This window comes from Meriones unguiculatus, chromosome 2 (genome assembly GCF_030254825.1).
Source record: "Meriones unguiculatus strain TT.TT164.6M chromosome 2, Bangor_MerUng_6.1, whole genome shotgun sequence".
NCBI lineage: Eukaryota > Metazoa > Chordata > Mammalia > Rodentia > Muridae > Meriones > Meriones unguiculatus.
In genome coordinates, this window is record NC_083350.1 from 63,582,945 (window position 1) to 63,598,855 (window position 15,911).

The 15,911-nt window shown below is 44.3% G+C and overlaps 1 protein-coding gene across 3 annotated transcripts in view; it reads right to left on the reverse strand.

The window, feature by feature from the left end:
* The window catches only part of Mapre2 (microtubule associated protein RP/EB family member 2), a 141,877-nt gene that overhangs the window by 34,857 nt on the left and 91,109 nt on the right, over positions 1 to 15,911 (reverse strand). For all 3 annotated transcript variants that reach the window (XM_060377605.1, XM_060377604.1, XM_021626759.2), the window contains one exon: positions 3,441 to 3,586. In XM_060377605.1, coding sequence (XP_060233588.1) covers positions 3,441 to 3,586 — 146 coding nt within the window. The remainder of the gene's footprint in view (positions 1 to 3,440; positions 3,587 to 15,911) is intronic.

Here is a 15,911-nt window from a genome sequence, read left to right on the forward strand (position 1 = left end):
GAAAGGTTCCAAGACGCCAAGCTAATAGGCCACATGAAACAGAGCTCATTAAAATGTAGGGACGGCATGCCAGCTAACGCAGTGCAGGGCCCAGGAGTGAGCCGCCCAGGAGCAGAGCTGGGGCTCCACAGGAGTGCAGAGAGAGAGGAAGATGCTCATTAAGGGGGTCATGGGTGCACATGAAGAAGGCGCAGGTGACATGCACATCGGCCTAAGAGAGACAAAGGTTTCAGAGTAACCTTTCCACTACAACTCAAAGGGCCAGCCAGGAGTTAGCCATGGCTAACTCTCACAGGAACCTTTGGAATTGTGACAAACAAAAAGGGGGGAGGGACTTGATTGCTGAGCTGTAATTCAGAGGGCCACTTTTTTTTTCTTTTTAAGGAAAATGGAACGGTATCATGATTCCCACATTGCACGAATACTGTTGTACTTCCTCTGTCACTGGGTGAATGTGAGCTATGTGAGCATGATAGAACTAGGTTATGAGTCAGAATGTACATGTGTAACGCGCATGATTCAGACAGAAGCCCAGCGTTCCCAGTGCAGGAAACACAGCTTCGTAGAATGACAGCATGAATAGAAACTGAAGAGACTAACCCTGCAGCAAGCCTTTGCCACCTTGGCAACCATATGCCACTCACTGTTGGTCATAAATGTCAATAGGGCCAATTCAAAGAACAGAAATGGTGGCTGTAGGTTCTCCTCCAAAATCCATGACTTTACCAGTTCTGGTTAGTTAGCTACATTTCTTGTGCCAGGTGTAATTTTCCTATTGTTGAGGGGGTCCTAAGTCCAATTAGAGAGCTACTGGCTACCTCCAAAGTATGCCGGCCACTACTACACACTTACAGTTATAATGCCATGCTGGCATTGGTTGCTTCCCTCTTTTGGAAGCTTGCATGGCACTTTCTGGTACCATGAACAACAATTTATGAAAAAGGAAGTCATCAATTTGAAAAAGAGCAAGGTGGGGTGCATATGGAAAGGTTTGGACGGAAGAAAGAAAAGGGGAAAATGATGCAATTATATTATGATCTCAAAATTAAAAGAAATAATTAAAAAAAAAAAAAGAGCAGAAAGCCCTTAACTATCAACCATAGCTTGGAAGAAAAAGGGAAGGAAGCTCCTTAGGCTAAGTCATCAGAGCTGTATTTTGCAAAAATACCTGTTTAGGCGCAGCTGCAATAGAGACCAACAGAGATGCAGATGAAAATAAGGACATTTTTCATGAAGGTGCTTGTGGTCCGGGAGGCTCGGGTGCTGCCGAATCGCTCCTCTCACTTCCCTTGATCTCCCACTGGAAGGATTCCTGTCCGTTATCACTGCACTGACTTCTCTGTGTATTGCAGTTGATGTCTGCTCTGAGTTTTACTGCTTGCTTTCAGAGAGACTGGCTGATAACTGGTGAGTGCCTTGTAGCACAATGTTCTTCATTAACGACTGAAGCAATCTGCCTGCTGCCTATGTGTGAGAACTTTACATTAGGGTGTTACATGGCAGCTCCTCTGTTGGCTTAATTTTGGGTTCCTGGTATCAGGGACATAAGCTTGAACCAGGTGCTCTAGCACAACCGGCTACTGTAGAGAGGACAGGTACATGACACTGTGTCTCTCCAGGGATTTGACAATCCCAGCATCTTGATGTTCGTGAGGCTGACAGGCTGGGGAGGTCAGGCTTTTCCTACTGAAAACTTGTTTTTCAACATTCTTAGCTTTGTGTGTCCACTTACAAGAGAGGTGCACAAAGCTCTCCAATTTGATTCACAGCCAGTTCCAGCCAGAAACCTGTGGATGGGTGTTTCTTCCTTTGCATGCATATGCATGGGCTTAGAAGAGAAAGAAAGGAGGGGAGCCTGCAGAGCTGGGGAAGCATGGAGAGAACTACCTGAAAATTAGCCACAGCCAAAGGATTAAAAGTCAAGATTTTTCAGAGAAACGTATTTTTTGTCTCTGTTCTTTTTTATTTGAAATGGGATTTTTTTGCACGTGTTGTCCAGGATCTTCTCAAACTCTTAGGCTTGAGCAATACTCCTGCCTTAGCCTCAGGAGTGGCTGGAAATGACAGGTGTGCTCCACCATGCCTAGCTAAGAGCACACCATTTAAAATAAGAATTCTGAGAAAAGAAGCAGTCAGATTTTCTCAACATTCCAGTAAGGATGCATCTTACTTAGGGAAGCAATGGAGTGTACTGAATTATTAAACTTTCCTTTAACTTTTATCTCTTATAACCTAGTATCTATTTTAAAAAATTCTTTAGCCTATTAATTTCTTTTATTAATACTGTTTTTATTTAAAATTTTTTTGTTTGTTTTCGTTTTGTTGAGGCAGGGTTTCTCTGTGTAGCCTTGGCTCACTTTGTAGACCAGGCTGGCCTTGAACTCACAGAGATATACCTCCCCATATCTCTTTGCCTCCCCAAGTGCTGAGATTACAGGAGTATGCAACCACCTGGCTTAATACTGTTTTTTGTTTGTTTGTTTTTGTTTTCCCCAAAGAGTTATCTTCCTCCTTTGCTGGTTTATCTCTTTCTCCTTGTTTGAAATTCATGCCTTGTCATTCTTATTCATCCTAAGAGATAGATACTCTAAATAATGAACACATATTAGCAAGTGAACGTTTGGACAGCAGCACTCCCAGAGAGACCACTAGGTCTTAGTTCCTTAAGCCGTGAGTGCCAAGATTTCCATGTGTGTTACCCTAGGGCAAAATTCTAATCTAAAGGAGAAAAGCAACATTCATGAATGCTGGAATCTGAGAAATGCACTCTGCTGGACAGTTACAGGCATCTCCTCATCACTGTTTCATAGCCTCAAGGAAGGAGGGTCCTAGTCCTCTTTTACAGAGGAGCCAGTTTTGAAAATGTAAATGACTTAGAACTGAGATTCACACCCATGATGGTTCCCCATTAACAAGTTGTTTTTCCAAAGGAGAAAAAAAAAATACCCACAGAGCCCTGAGGCAGCTGGGAAACATAAAAGCTTCTCATTTACAATATGGAGAAGCTAACAACTGCTGTAACGTTTAGGACTCCTGCTAAGAGGGTAAAGAATTTCTTAAAGCCAAAACCTCACATGCGTAGGAGGAGTCAGGGCTGTTGTCTATGCACGTACGGGCTCCCACGAGGTCAGATCTCTAACTATACCCTTCATGGCTATGTTCTTAGACTTTTTCATTTTTGGTTACAAAGTACGTTAAGGGTGATGGATCTATGGCTCTGATGTGTGTAGGGCTCTTTCAGAGGGCTGCAGTTCAATTCCCAGCACCCGTCTTGGGTGGCTCCCAGTCTTGTAACTCTGACTCCTGGAGAACCCCAGGCCTTCTTGTGGCCTTTGCAGGCACCGTGCTTATGCGTGCAGACCCATCTACGAACACACAGACACACAATTTAAAGATATGAAAAGAGTACATTTTGATGGGGCTATTAAGAAGCCTCTTACCTTATCAACATTCATCCGTTTAAATGATGCTTGCAGAAGTTTAAAATTGTGAATATACTCATGCTCCAACTTGGCTTGGAATTTTACTTTCTTCAAACTAATACAGCCTGGGAAAAGCATGTCCATGAACTGGCAATAGGCCGCTCCTAGAAAGAGACAAGAGAGGCGTGGCTGAGTCTGGCTGTACTCAGGTGTGATGGAGGCCATGATGCCAGGCACCATGATACAGAGCAGAACCTCCTGCACGTACATCCCCTTTACCATTGCACGAAACGCTCCCTCGACAGCAGGGGCTGGGTACCAGAGGGAAGAGGCCATGTCTCAACAGAACAGAGCCCGTCGCCTCCCTGTCAGGTCCACTGTATATTCAGTCCCCACGACCAACACATGGGATCCTCCAGTGATGCCAAAGAAGCCTCGATAAGAATAATTCTTGCTGCTTCTATCAGAGGAAAGGTACACAACACAGCCTTGGCCTTCCCTCTAGCTAGTGTGATCCTCACTGCCATCAGTCAGCTTAGGAAGAAAAAGCACAGAACATGTAACCAGGAGGGAGGCACACAGGTTCTTACAGTGTGGGTGGCCCCCACACACATGCTCATGCTGTATTACAACCATGTTGCAAAGGAACGGGGCTGGAAACTAACACGAGGCCTTCTAATACCAGAAGCAGCTGTATGCTGATCTCACTCCAGCTCAAGGGCAACAGGCTTCCCTCATTAGCATACAGGAGGAAGCCAGGATGTCCTGACTTCATGACATGATTCAGAGTCATTACACTTAAAACTGAGAGGAAAGTGTGTGGAATGTTCAATGGGACCCTCCCAAAGAGACATCTTAGCAAAAAGACTTTTACAGTTAAACATGAAGGCAGAACTACTGAGCTAGAAAAAAAACCCATCAAGACAGTGTTTACTTGGCTCTTATCTGAATGGTAAAGACATTTAACATAAGAAACTGTCAAGAGTCCCCTGTCTCCTGAGAAGAGTGAGGACAAGTGGTGTGGCGCTTAAATTTTTTTCTCTCTTCACCATCTTCAGATAGCTTGCTCTGTTACCATGACATGCTATTGATTCGTCTTTCTGGACTGTGAAGGGTCTCCCTCATCTTTACCACCAAGGCTTCTCGGAGGCCTCGTCTTTCAAGCGGGAGACTCCCCTTCGGCTAAGCCACCACTGTGTTTTATGCCAAATCCTCTACTAAGATGGAGTCCCAGAGAAGAGGAGACAAGACACTAGGAATCTAAAGGTAGTGTGGAACTAGAAACGCTGGGGTAGCTCATTCTTTGTAGGTGAGGTGATGAAGAGATGAAACACAGGCATCTGGCTTTCCCTTAGATGCCAACACTGTGAATCAAGCATTTCGTCATAAGCAGATGGCTTCTCTTAAAAAAACAAGACAAGGCATAGCAAACCCAAACCCCAAACTCTGGGGAGGTAAGAGGAAACATCAGGCTTGGGGCAGGGGAGGGGCTCAATTATCTAATCCTCCTTTTAAACGTGCCATCAGATGGACCAAACTCCAACCCCCTGCGATGTAACACAGGCGGACATGTGAAGGTGCTGTCTCTGACATAGTCTGCAAAGTTATTCTTTTTCTAGAGATTAGCATTAAATTCTCATGAACCAATCACCCAAATCTTCCACTTTTCAAATTTAAAAATAAGTGATAACTTTAGAGGGTTTGAGGGGGAATCAGCGCGTTGAGGAAGGTTAGGAAAAATCATCTCAGCGTCTCTAATACCTATCACCAAGTGCAAACAAACCCCTCTTGTATTCAGGCATATACCATTTTGCTTTTTTTTTTTTTTTTTTTTCAGAGATGGGGTTATACTAGAATGTGATAATACTTTTAAAATACAGCCATATCAATTTTTACATACACCTTTGTTTCTGTAGTGCTAGGAATCAAACTCAAGGCGTTGTACACACTATGCAAGCACTCTCCCACACCTCGGGTCCTTTTCTGGCTCATTTAATATTCTCTATCAATGTTTTAATGGCATTCTGGTGTTTACATCATGCTTAGCAACTTCCCTCAACCGAGATCCCATAAATATTCATGCATAGTTTCAGTAAGTGCTTTTATGAGCTCCAGTTTTACATTCAAATTCTGGATCCATGTGGAATTTATTTTGGTTTGTGATAGAAAGTATGTTTCTAATTTTAGTCATTCCAAATGTTAGTGGGAATCTGTCAGTTTTTGACTCCTCTGCATTTGGATACCTTCTTACCAGCGAGATGCTACAGGGCCCAGCCTCAATACCCCAGAAGCTGAATGTAGGTGAGCCTCCTTTTCCTGCCTGCACACTGAGGGTGCGGGCCCATGACAGGAGCGATGCTGTGTACATTTCTGCCTCCGTCAAATGATGGAGAGAGAAATGCAGAGGCAAAGAGTTTGTCATGTGGGAGCATTGCCTCTGGTGTGCCGTGAAACACGGGGGCTTTCTATTCTCACAATCCTCTTCTCCAGGCGCAAGGAGGTTCCTTCACCTCTGACCTTGGCTCTCCATGCATGCTGAGCTACCCAACGTCTTTCCTGGGAACTCTTCTCTCCATAAGCTTGTCAAGATTACTTTCTGGAATGTTTATTCCAAACTGCCAACTAATAAGCCAGCCATGTCTTGGTCCCTGATCAGAGCTCGGTGTTTACCAGGATTACTTTCCTAATACAGGTGCTGACACTTTTTTTTTTTAAATCTAGGGAGGGCATTTTTACTTGTCACAACATGTAAGATACAAGCATTCTAGGCATGCCACTGGAAAATCTTATTGCTATTAAAATACTGTTTAAAAATTAGAAATAAAATAAAAATGAATGTTTTATAGTATATATTTTCATATATAAATTTCTCTTTTTTTTTTTTTTTTTTTTTGTTTTACAAGACAGGGTCTCTGTGTAGCCTTGGCTGTCCTGGACTCGCTTTGTAGACCAGGCTGGCCTCGAACTCACAGAGAGCCACCTGCCTCTGCCTCCTGGCATCACAGGTGTGCACCACTGTGCCTTGCTATTCCCATATATTCATATTATCACATTGTTAAAAGTGTGATTTAAGACTGTGAATCATGTGGTTTAAATCTGTCCCTGTGACAGCCCTATCTTCTTATCTAATATCTATATTCTGTATTAATAGAGCTTGTGTTTTACAACATCTCTCTTGATGGGTGATTGATGGTGCACACCTTTAATCCCAGCACTCAGGAGGCACGGGCAAGGGGTTCTCTGACTTCAAGTTCTCTGTTCTACAGAGAAAATTCTAGGACAGCCAGGGCTAGAATTTTTCAAGACAGAAACCCTGTCTTGAAAAACAAAAAGAAACAAACAAAATTCTACAACCTCCCCCCAAAAAATCCCAAAAAACAATTTCCCTTCTCTCAAAAATTAAGAAAAAAGATCATTTATTTATTCTTTCCATTGTAGGTTTGAATTTAAAAGGCATACAGTAACAAGCCTTTTCAAAACATTCAGATATAATTTATAATAAAACCTTTTAAAATGTGCAATTCAGTTTTCAGTAGTTCCATATTCCTGGGACTGTAAATCCAATACCAGGTATCTAATTCCAGAATATCTTTTACCAACACACACAGACTCCCCAGCCACTGGCGGCCACTCTCTCTGCTCTCCCTCCCCTGTGTCCTGGCAACTGTTTTTGCCTTTCCCTGTATCTGCCTTTCCCCCGGATTTCACATAAGGGGGATCATACTTTGAGACCACCGAGCTTGTTTTTTTTTTTTTCCTCAGAAAAACCTTTCAAGATTCATTAGACCTCTAATCCTTTTTATGGATAATATTTCATTATATAAGTACACCACATTTTATCAATCCATCCATCAGTCAGTGGGCATCTGGGCCACTTGGGGACTATTGAGGAAAGCTGCTAAGAACATTTGTAAGTTCCTGCATGACATATGTTTTCATTGGCTGTAAGGTGGAATCTCCTTTGAGTCATGCAGTGTCTCCATGATAAACATCTTGAAGACTGGCCCATCTGTTTTCCGCAGGCACACCATCTTATTTTCCCACCAGCAATGTATGTGGACTTCAACTCCACACTTGCTACTGTCTGTTATTTTGATCCTGGCTGTCCTAGCGGGTGCAGTCGGTGCCTCATCGAGGCTGTAGGTAGATTTCACTAATTGCTACAGTGCTGAACATCTTCCCACAGAGCTTCTGGGCCACTGTATACTGTCCTCGGAGGAATCCTTACAAACCCTTTACCTGTTTTTAAGCTGAGCTATACTTTTGTTGAGGTGTGGGCATGTTCTAGACACAGCTCTCTCATCAGATGGGTGGTTTGAAAATACTCCCTGCCCTATTACGTGGACTCTTTCTGACAGTGTCACCTGAGGTGTATGCTTCCAATTGTGAGCTAATCCCATGTAACCTCTCGGTCCTTATGCTTTTGTTGTCATGCTTAAGAAACCACTGTCTAGCCAGGCGTGGTGGTGCACACCTGTAATCGCAGAACCCTGGGAGGCAGAGGTGGCAGATCTCTGGGAGTTCGAGGCCAGCCTGGTCTACAAAGTGAGTCCAGGATAGCCAAGGCTACAAAGAGAAACCCTGTCTCAAACAAAACAAAACAAAACAAGAAACCTGATGATGAAGATCCACACCCACACTGCCTGCTCCGAGGTGGTGAACATCTGCACCTAATGCTTTCTTCTAAAGGCTGCATGGTTCTACTTTTGACATTCAGGTTTATGATCCATTTTGAGCGGACTGGTGAGGTTGAATGTGATATCATCGTTCTGCGTGTGAATATCGTTATCCCAGGAGTTAGCGCAGGAGTGGGGACAGGAGAAAAGAGCCTACGCTCTTCATGCATTCTCGTACAGTGGCTCAGTGGTAGTGTGAAGTTGAGAAGGGTGATTTTGTTTCATTTCATCAAAGTTCTGTGGTAGCTGAGCACACCTGGACGTTTTATAAGAGAGCTTTGCAGAGGGGAGTCTGCTTGGCAAGTGAGGCTGAGGGTTTCTGCAGGGGTCACTCAGTGAGAAGGCACAAGTGGAGAGTTGCCATTGGACAGGGGCATTGTGGGGTTACGCTGTGCTCAAGTTCTTGTCCCTGTGAGTTATAAAGATGGGCGCAGCTGACTTCAAGATATCCTTTCTATGATGTATTACTGGCATGGCCCTTCAAAGACACAGGGACGCAAGACCTGAAAGTGACCAAGTGCACACCCCCAGATATGACAGCAACATGAAATTTGAACATCCACATAACATGTCCTTGCTGGAGGTGCTCTGTGACAGGCTCTCACAGAGCAGTTGCTCTTCTGCTCCGATGCCCACATAGCTCTGAAATGCATAGGAAGGCGTGGAAAGCTCGGGCTTGATTATGATAGCAGGTTAGATAATACTGCTGCAATTGTTGTAGATTTTAATAATAAATATTATTAGCCCTCTTTATTTACTATAACAAGCCTGGTCTACAGAGCTAATTCCAGGAAAGCCAGGGCTACACAGAGAAACCCTGCCAATCAATCAATCAATCACTCAATCACTCAATGATGCTACTTAACCAACACACTCAGAAATCATTGCTTCTATTGGGAAGTCTTAGTCAGCCATCAGAAAGTTCACCAACAGGTACATGGATCTGGGGTCATTTCGCTCTCCTTGCTATAGCATGGTCTGTTGTCCTTCGGTCCTACTTTTAACACATTATGCCAAAGCGACTATGACACAGACGGGATTATACTCTAAGAACACCACAGTGACTTTCTGTGAAACCCACACTCCTTTCCCAGCCTACCATGCCCAGAGGTCACACACACAGGTCTACCTCATTTTCCCAATGCTTCCTCTAAGAAAGCCCCTTTCACTTCAGCTTCCCTGCCGTTCCTGAAACACGCTGTCTGGCTCTGCATTAGGACCCGTACACACCGGGTGTTACCTAGAACCTCCTGCTTTGCCTCCTTCAGATCACAGTGTGGAGGCATAGTCACAGAGAGTCCCTGCTTAACTCCTTCCATCTGAGGTGGCCCTCCATTCACTCCTTATGGCCTCACTCTGGCTCTACATCTAGTGTTTTACTGTTAACCCACACTCATATGTGTATCACCTTCTAACGGGTGTGGCATTCAAACACACTTGTTCCTTTTGGAGATAAGCATTTAATACAGTATTTGAAACCAGAAGATTCAGTAACTATTTGGTTAATGAATGAAGGTCAGAAGCTGAACCACACAGCCAGGGCTGGGGAAACAGCCCTGGGAAATATCACCAAAATCCCCAATGAGACAGTATAAGAGTTACTACATATTCTTTTAAGATTTGGTGGCTTTCTTTTTTACAGGCTAAGCAAAGGGCCATGTATGAGACCAAGTCTTTAGAGAACGTAAAAGATAAGCTTCAAAAGACTTCATGTAAGATGAGTCAAAGCAATCAAACAGAAGGATGCTATGTTCACCAAGAGGCTGATTACAAAGTGTTACCCTCAGAACCCATCAGCTCAGCGTGCTCATGAAGTTAGGAAAGACAGTAAGAGTCTGGAAATAACTAGAAATAAAGGAAACGATCCTGCTCTTCCACAGTGCTAGGCTACTGCCAAACTTGAAGCCTTCGGAATGGTCTTAGTTGTTACCATCAAAAAAACGACATGGGGACTGACAGGTTTGGGGACATGAATTCAAAACAAACAGTTGGAGGCATTGTAGGAGGGAGGCAGGGTTCAAAAATGAACAGCTACATCAGAAGACCTGGGAATTTGCTTGGCACTGTTCGCCTGTGAGACCTGTGGCAACCTCTTGGTCACCAGATCCCAGACTTCAAGAGCAAAGTGAACGACAGGGCAAAAAGGCATTTTTAGATGGAACATTTCAGATGAGAGAAAAGCATTTAACAGCACAGCTATGAACATATTACACCAGACACAAAACACCTGTTATTTATATATCATTTGTTAGTGATTGTGCATGGGTTTTCAGCATCCTACAACCTCCCAGAACCCTTACGATCTATCTTTATGATTATGCTATCGTACAAACTTGGGAACAAGCTCAGGGCATCGTCAGCTGATCAATAGCAAGGCATAATTTAAACTGATTGGAACTTTAGTTTTTTACATTTGTGTGTGTGTGTCTTCTTAGAAATGCCATTTTCAAGCGAAAAGTCAAAGGCTCAAAGAAAGAAATTACAAAGGAAAACTACAAAAGAACACGTGGACAAGGTCTTACCATGTAGCCCTGGCTGGCTTGAACACTGATCCTCCTGCCTCAGCTTCCAAGTGATGAGATTATAGGGGTATGCCAGAACACCCGGCAGAGCCTTCAAGCTGGTGCTGGGGCATCAATTATATCATCTGCGCTTACTAGTTTTCTGTCAACTTGACCCAAGCTGGAATCATCTGAGGGGAAGGAACCTCAGCTGAGAAAACACCCATGTAAGGTTGCTGTAGGCAAGGTTGCGAGGGCATTTTCTTAGCTGATGACTGATGTGGAAGGGACCAGGCCACTTTGGGTGGTGGCAACCCTTGCCAGGTGGTCCTGGGATGTGCAAGAAAGCAAACTGACCAAGTCATAGGGAGCAACCCAGTAAGTAGCATTTCTCCATGGTCTCTTCTTCTGTCCCCATCTCAGGCCCCTACTTGAGTTCCTGCCCTGACTTCCCTCAATGATGAACTATGATATAGAAATGTAATGTAATCCAAATAAATTCCTTCCTCTCCAAGTTGCTTTTGAGTTTCTTTCTTTTTTTTTTTTTTTTTTATCACAGCAACAGAAAGCAACTTAAAGCACTTGTTTATTATACAGCAGAAAATTAGACTGGACATATTGTACATGTACTTCACTGTTATAACTCGTAGGCATTCCATCTTAAGTATATACAGTGTGTATATGAAATTAAATAAACACCTCACCTCTATATATTCCTATTGTTCTCATATCTTTTTTCCTCTTCCCCAACTTCTACTGCTGAAAACAAACAAACAAACAAACAAACACACAAACTCCACAGTACATTTCCTAAAATGCAACATGATCTGTAGAGATGACATTAAGCCACACTGGGCTCTGCTCCAAGCAGCTACCCAAATTGCCCATCTAACTTTCCCACAGGCCCAGGAACTAGGCAGAGGTGTCCAGCCAGTTAATTTTACTACTGATGAGGGGAAAATGATTACAGCTTTCATTAAATGGACACACCGATGTGATCATATCTTTCATTACAGGAATCATAATGGGTAAAGGAATTGTTAGAACAAGAGCATAAGCATCAATCCATGAGGATGTGGTTGAGACAGGGGAAGTAGAGTGTTGGCCCTTGGCTCTGAAGCACTCACCATCTTGAATACGTTGGACATGTCATCACACCCTTCTAAGCTAACAATATTCTTATCTGCAAAACATCAGGGTTGGGTAAATGCTCAGCTCTAAAATAGATGATTATCTAATTCCTCAGGCTGTCACCAACTTCTCTTTTAAAGGCTACTTGAAGTTTCTGCTAATTAGAAGGAAGACAGTGACATTTCACCTTCGTATGTTCAGACACTTGCCAACACTTGCTTCTGGCCTCCCCGTCTTTGGTTGCGGTTTATGTCAGAGAGGCCCTCACGTGGGGCATGCTCCCAGGGACAGTCCTGGCGGTTCTCTCCGGTGACTTATTTTCACACACTCCTCTTTGAGCTCCGGATATTCTCACACTTAACAATGTTAACTACTTTCTGCCAACTCAACATTGACAATTCAAACAGCTTTCCTAACAGAGCATGAGGGATTTTGAGGCTGTTGGTACACTACAATCACAGAGGCCTGCTGTCTCTTTGTATATTTGGCCTGGTCACTCTTTGAACTGATGCTTCTGCAGGACTGCATCTGCCACCAAAGCCGAAAGCTCCTATTGGAGGGAAGTGTCCCTGTGGGAAATCAGGGCTCAGTAAAGAGGAAAGTGAAACTGCAAAACACAGCAGGGGTTCTATTTCCAGCAGTCAGCAGAACTCTCTCTCTGTACACACACACACACACACACACACACACCATGGTTGAAGAGTTCAATTGTGAGGATGGGGAGACAGCTCAGTCATCAAAGTGCCAATCACAAGGACCAGAGTTTAATCCCTGGAACCCAGATAGAAAGCACAGTACGGTGACATGAGATTATAACCCCAGTGCTGGAAAGGCAATGACAGGCGGATCCCTGGGACTCACTGGCTAGTGAGCCTACCTGAGTCGGTGAGTTTCAGTGCCAGTGAGACACCGGGAAAGTGGATGGCGCTTAATGGCCAGCCAGCATAGCCAATCAGTGAGTTCCAGGTTCAATAAGAGACCCTGCCTGAAAAACATATCGTCAGGAACAAATAGAGGAAGCCATCTGACGCTGCACACGTACACACACAGGAATGTGCATCCCTGGGTACGTGTGCACACTTCCACACAGACGTGAACACACATGCCCACCCATTCTTTCCCAAAAAAGAGAGACCTGTAGAGCACCACTGCCTGGCTGAAGAGACTCTGATGACATGTGACAACCAGTGAGTTCTGGGTGGAGTAAAGTGCTGCCTGTGCCATGGAAGACGGAACGCTCCCTCTGTCTTCCCAATGGAAATGTCAGGGCAGTAGAAACCAAACTCCAAACAGTCCCTGGCTGAGATGTAGGATGGGTATTTTTATTAAAAGACAAACTCTAGAGAGACACAGAGAGCGCACAAGAGCTGGAGACATACAATAAGGACAAGGGCTGCTGCTTAAGTGTTGCTAGGAAAAAACAGCTTTTGCGGAAATTCACCATTAAAACAGTGTATTGAAAGCTAGAGCGTTCCTATCAGGGACCCTAACCTTGGTGCTCGTGTCACTTGCCAGTATGTAGTGGTTTATCCAACCACCATATTACCTCACTGGATTTAAACTTGTGTCTCAATGTTTTCAGGAAAAATGGAGCTTCAAACCTGTCTAATGACACAGAAAAAAGATTCTGACAGTTGAAGGGACAAGGCCACAGCAGCTGAGGAGTAAGCCTGTTGGTCTGAAGCATTAGCAGAATTTTTACCTGCTAAGGAAAGAGCCAGTCCTGGGTACTCAGTTTCACACCCAGTTTCCAACATGCAATTTCCGTTCAGGCTTCACGCTCATCGAATTGTACTAAACATATCCTGCCTCATGCAGGGACACTTGGCTTCCATGCCGGAGTCCAGAACAAAATGTCACTGGCTTTCCACAGAGCTCAGCGCCAAAACTGGAGGCAGAGGTCCGGGTCTGAGACCACAGCTAAAGTTAGAACTTAGCATTCCAGGCAGAGGGAGAAGGGGGACTTAAAACACATCTTCATCACAAATCAAAAAACAAGTTAGGAAGGTATTTATGACACCTATTGGGAAGAGATTTCTTATTGGAGTCATAGGAAGGGTAGAGAAAGCTTTGGTACCAGGCAGTCTGTATCCCACATACACTAGGAAAGGTCTTTAGACAGTTGCTTCTAGTATTGCCTCTATAATTTCACAGACAAGCTTCTGTTCTGTCTGTTTGCCTACTTTTGTTTGTTGCTTTTAGACTATAAGTCAGACTGAAATGAGCATAAGCTTGATTTAAAGGCAAGAATCTGGAAAAACCTGAGTGTCATATCTAAACTTTTATGATGACAGGTCACCTCTAAACAAAAGGGGTCACCTGAGGATGCCCTTTTGCTTATTGGTGAGTGAAAAACCAGTCAATTGCTGGGTATGGTGGCGCAACCACCTTTAATCCCAGGACTTGGGAGGCAGAGGCAGGTAGATTTCTGTGAGTTCAAGAGCAGCCTGGTCTACAGAGTGAGTTTCAGGACAGCCCGAGTTATATAGTGAGCCCCCTAAAACATTCTTTCCAAGGAAAATGAGCTCATTTTAAGGGCCAAGGAACTGAGTTTTGAAAGACGAGAAAAATACGGAAATTGCATAATTCAGAAAAATAGAGAAAATATAACAGAAAAACCAACAAAACCACAAAGCAACTGCAGGCACAAAAGAAATGCAGTGACACAGATGTACTAAGTGCGTCTGAAGTCTAGAGCGAAACTCGCCACCATGCCACAGATAGGGTCACTTCAAACCTGCAGCATCATTTCCCAGGCCTCAGAGATCTTTGCTGAAGGCGGTCAGGAAGTGAAGGGGGTGTGTGTGCACATGGGAGCCTTCAAAGAACACGCCGAATGGAGAAGCAGGGAACACGTCACCGTCTGTGAATATGGCACAGAGTGAAGGGTGTGCGTGGACAAGTGTCAGCTGCAGGCAGGTAAGCAGCAGCCTTCAAATGCCACACAGTCAGATTGAGTTAATATGAAAGGCTGCAGGGAACGGACACTGATTCCTGGCTCTGTTTGCCCTTGGAGATGGGTGTATAACACTTTAGCCTGGACCTTCAGAATGTATGTATATTTTAGAGCACATTAAATTAAGAGTAAGAACCCCATTTTTTCAGAGAATTTCTCCTGAAACTGCCAGCATCATTCCAGGGACAAGGTGAAGTCAGGTGTGGTGCTCACTCCCCTGGACTCTGAGCATGCCCACGCTGGAGTAGTGTGAACAAAGCAGCACTCGCCTGCAGTTCACTGCTGCGGAGCAAGTGGCTCTTTTGGTGACAGAGGTTCCTGTCCCTGGGGCTAGGCGCCTTGTCATCCCATTTCAGATGGAAACTGTTTGCTCTTTGCTCTCAGGTCAGGGCTCCTCTTTCTTGTCATTCCTCGCAGTCAAGCTCACTAGTTGTCACACACATCAACAGTGTCCTTGACAGCCACTTCCTGCAGAAGGATGTGGCCTTTCCCCACGGCTCCCCAAGAGGAGGCCAAACGCTAGAGAGAGTTCAGCAGGCCCAGCCTGGTGAGAAAGAAGGTTATCAGTAGCCACAGAAAACCCAGGGGCAGCCACCACAGAGCCTCTGTGCACGCTGCGCTGCATAGCAGAATGATGGTACACAATGAGCTGACTTATTGACATTTCCCAGGTTCGTCCCAGGACACTCTGTTATCTGAGCACAATTCCAGTATTAGCAGGAATTCAAGCTGGCATGAAGACCTCACAGTATTTACTTTAGGGATTTAGTCGGATGACCAAAGCATAAACGATACAAGAGTTAAAGAGGGAGATGGGGTGGGGAAGAGGCAGGAAATTACTTCTGGTTTTTCTTTTTCAATACTGGATTCTAACATTATATTTAAAGTTGACATGTGTACTTTCTCTAAAACTTGGCTCCTTTATTTTTCTAAGGTTCTTCCATGAATTGCCACAAAATGTCAAAGAAGTAGAGGCCCACCCTCCTGACGTGACTGAAGAGAAACTCCAGGAAACTATGCTGGGGCTGATGTCATGCCTATATGCTTCTCATAGTCACAGCACGTGTTAAAACCCAAGGAAGAACCACACCTCTGGAAAGGAGGCCACAGAGAGAGGTGACATGCTGTCTGCAACATTTACATAATAGTTTCAGGGTGGAAGGAAACCTCAGCTGGTGGAATGATGGTTGTTTTAGGCAATTCAATTATTCTGTTCCCGGGCATG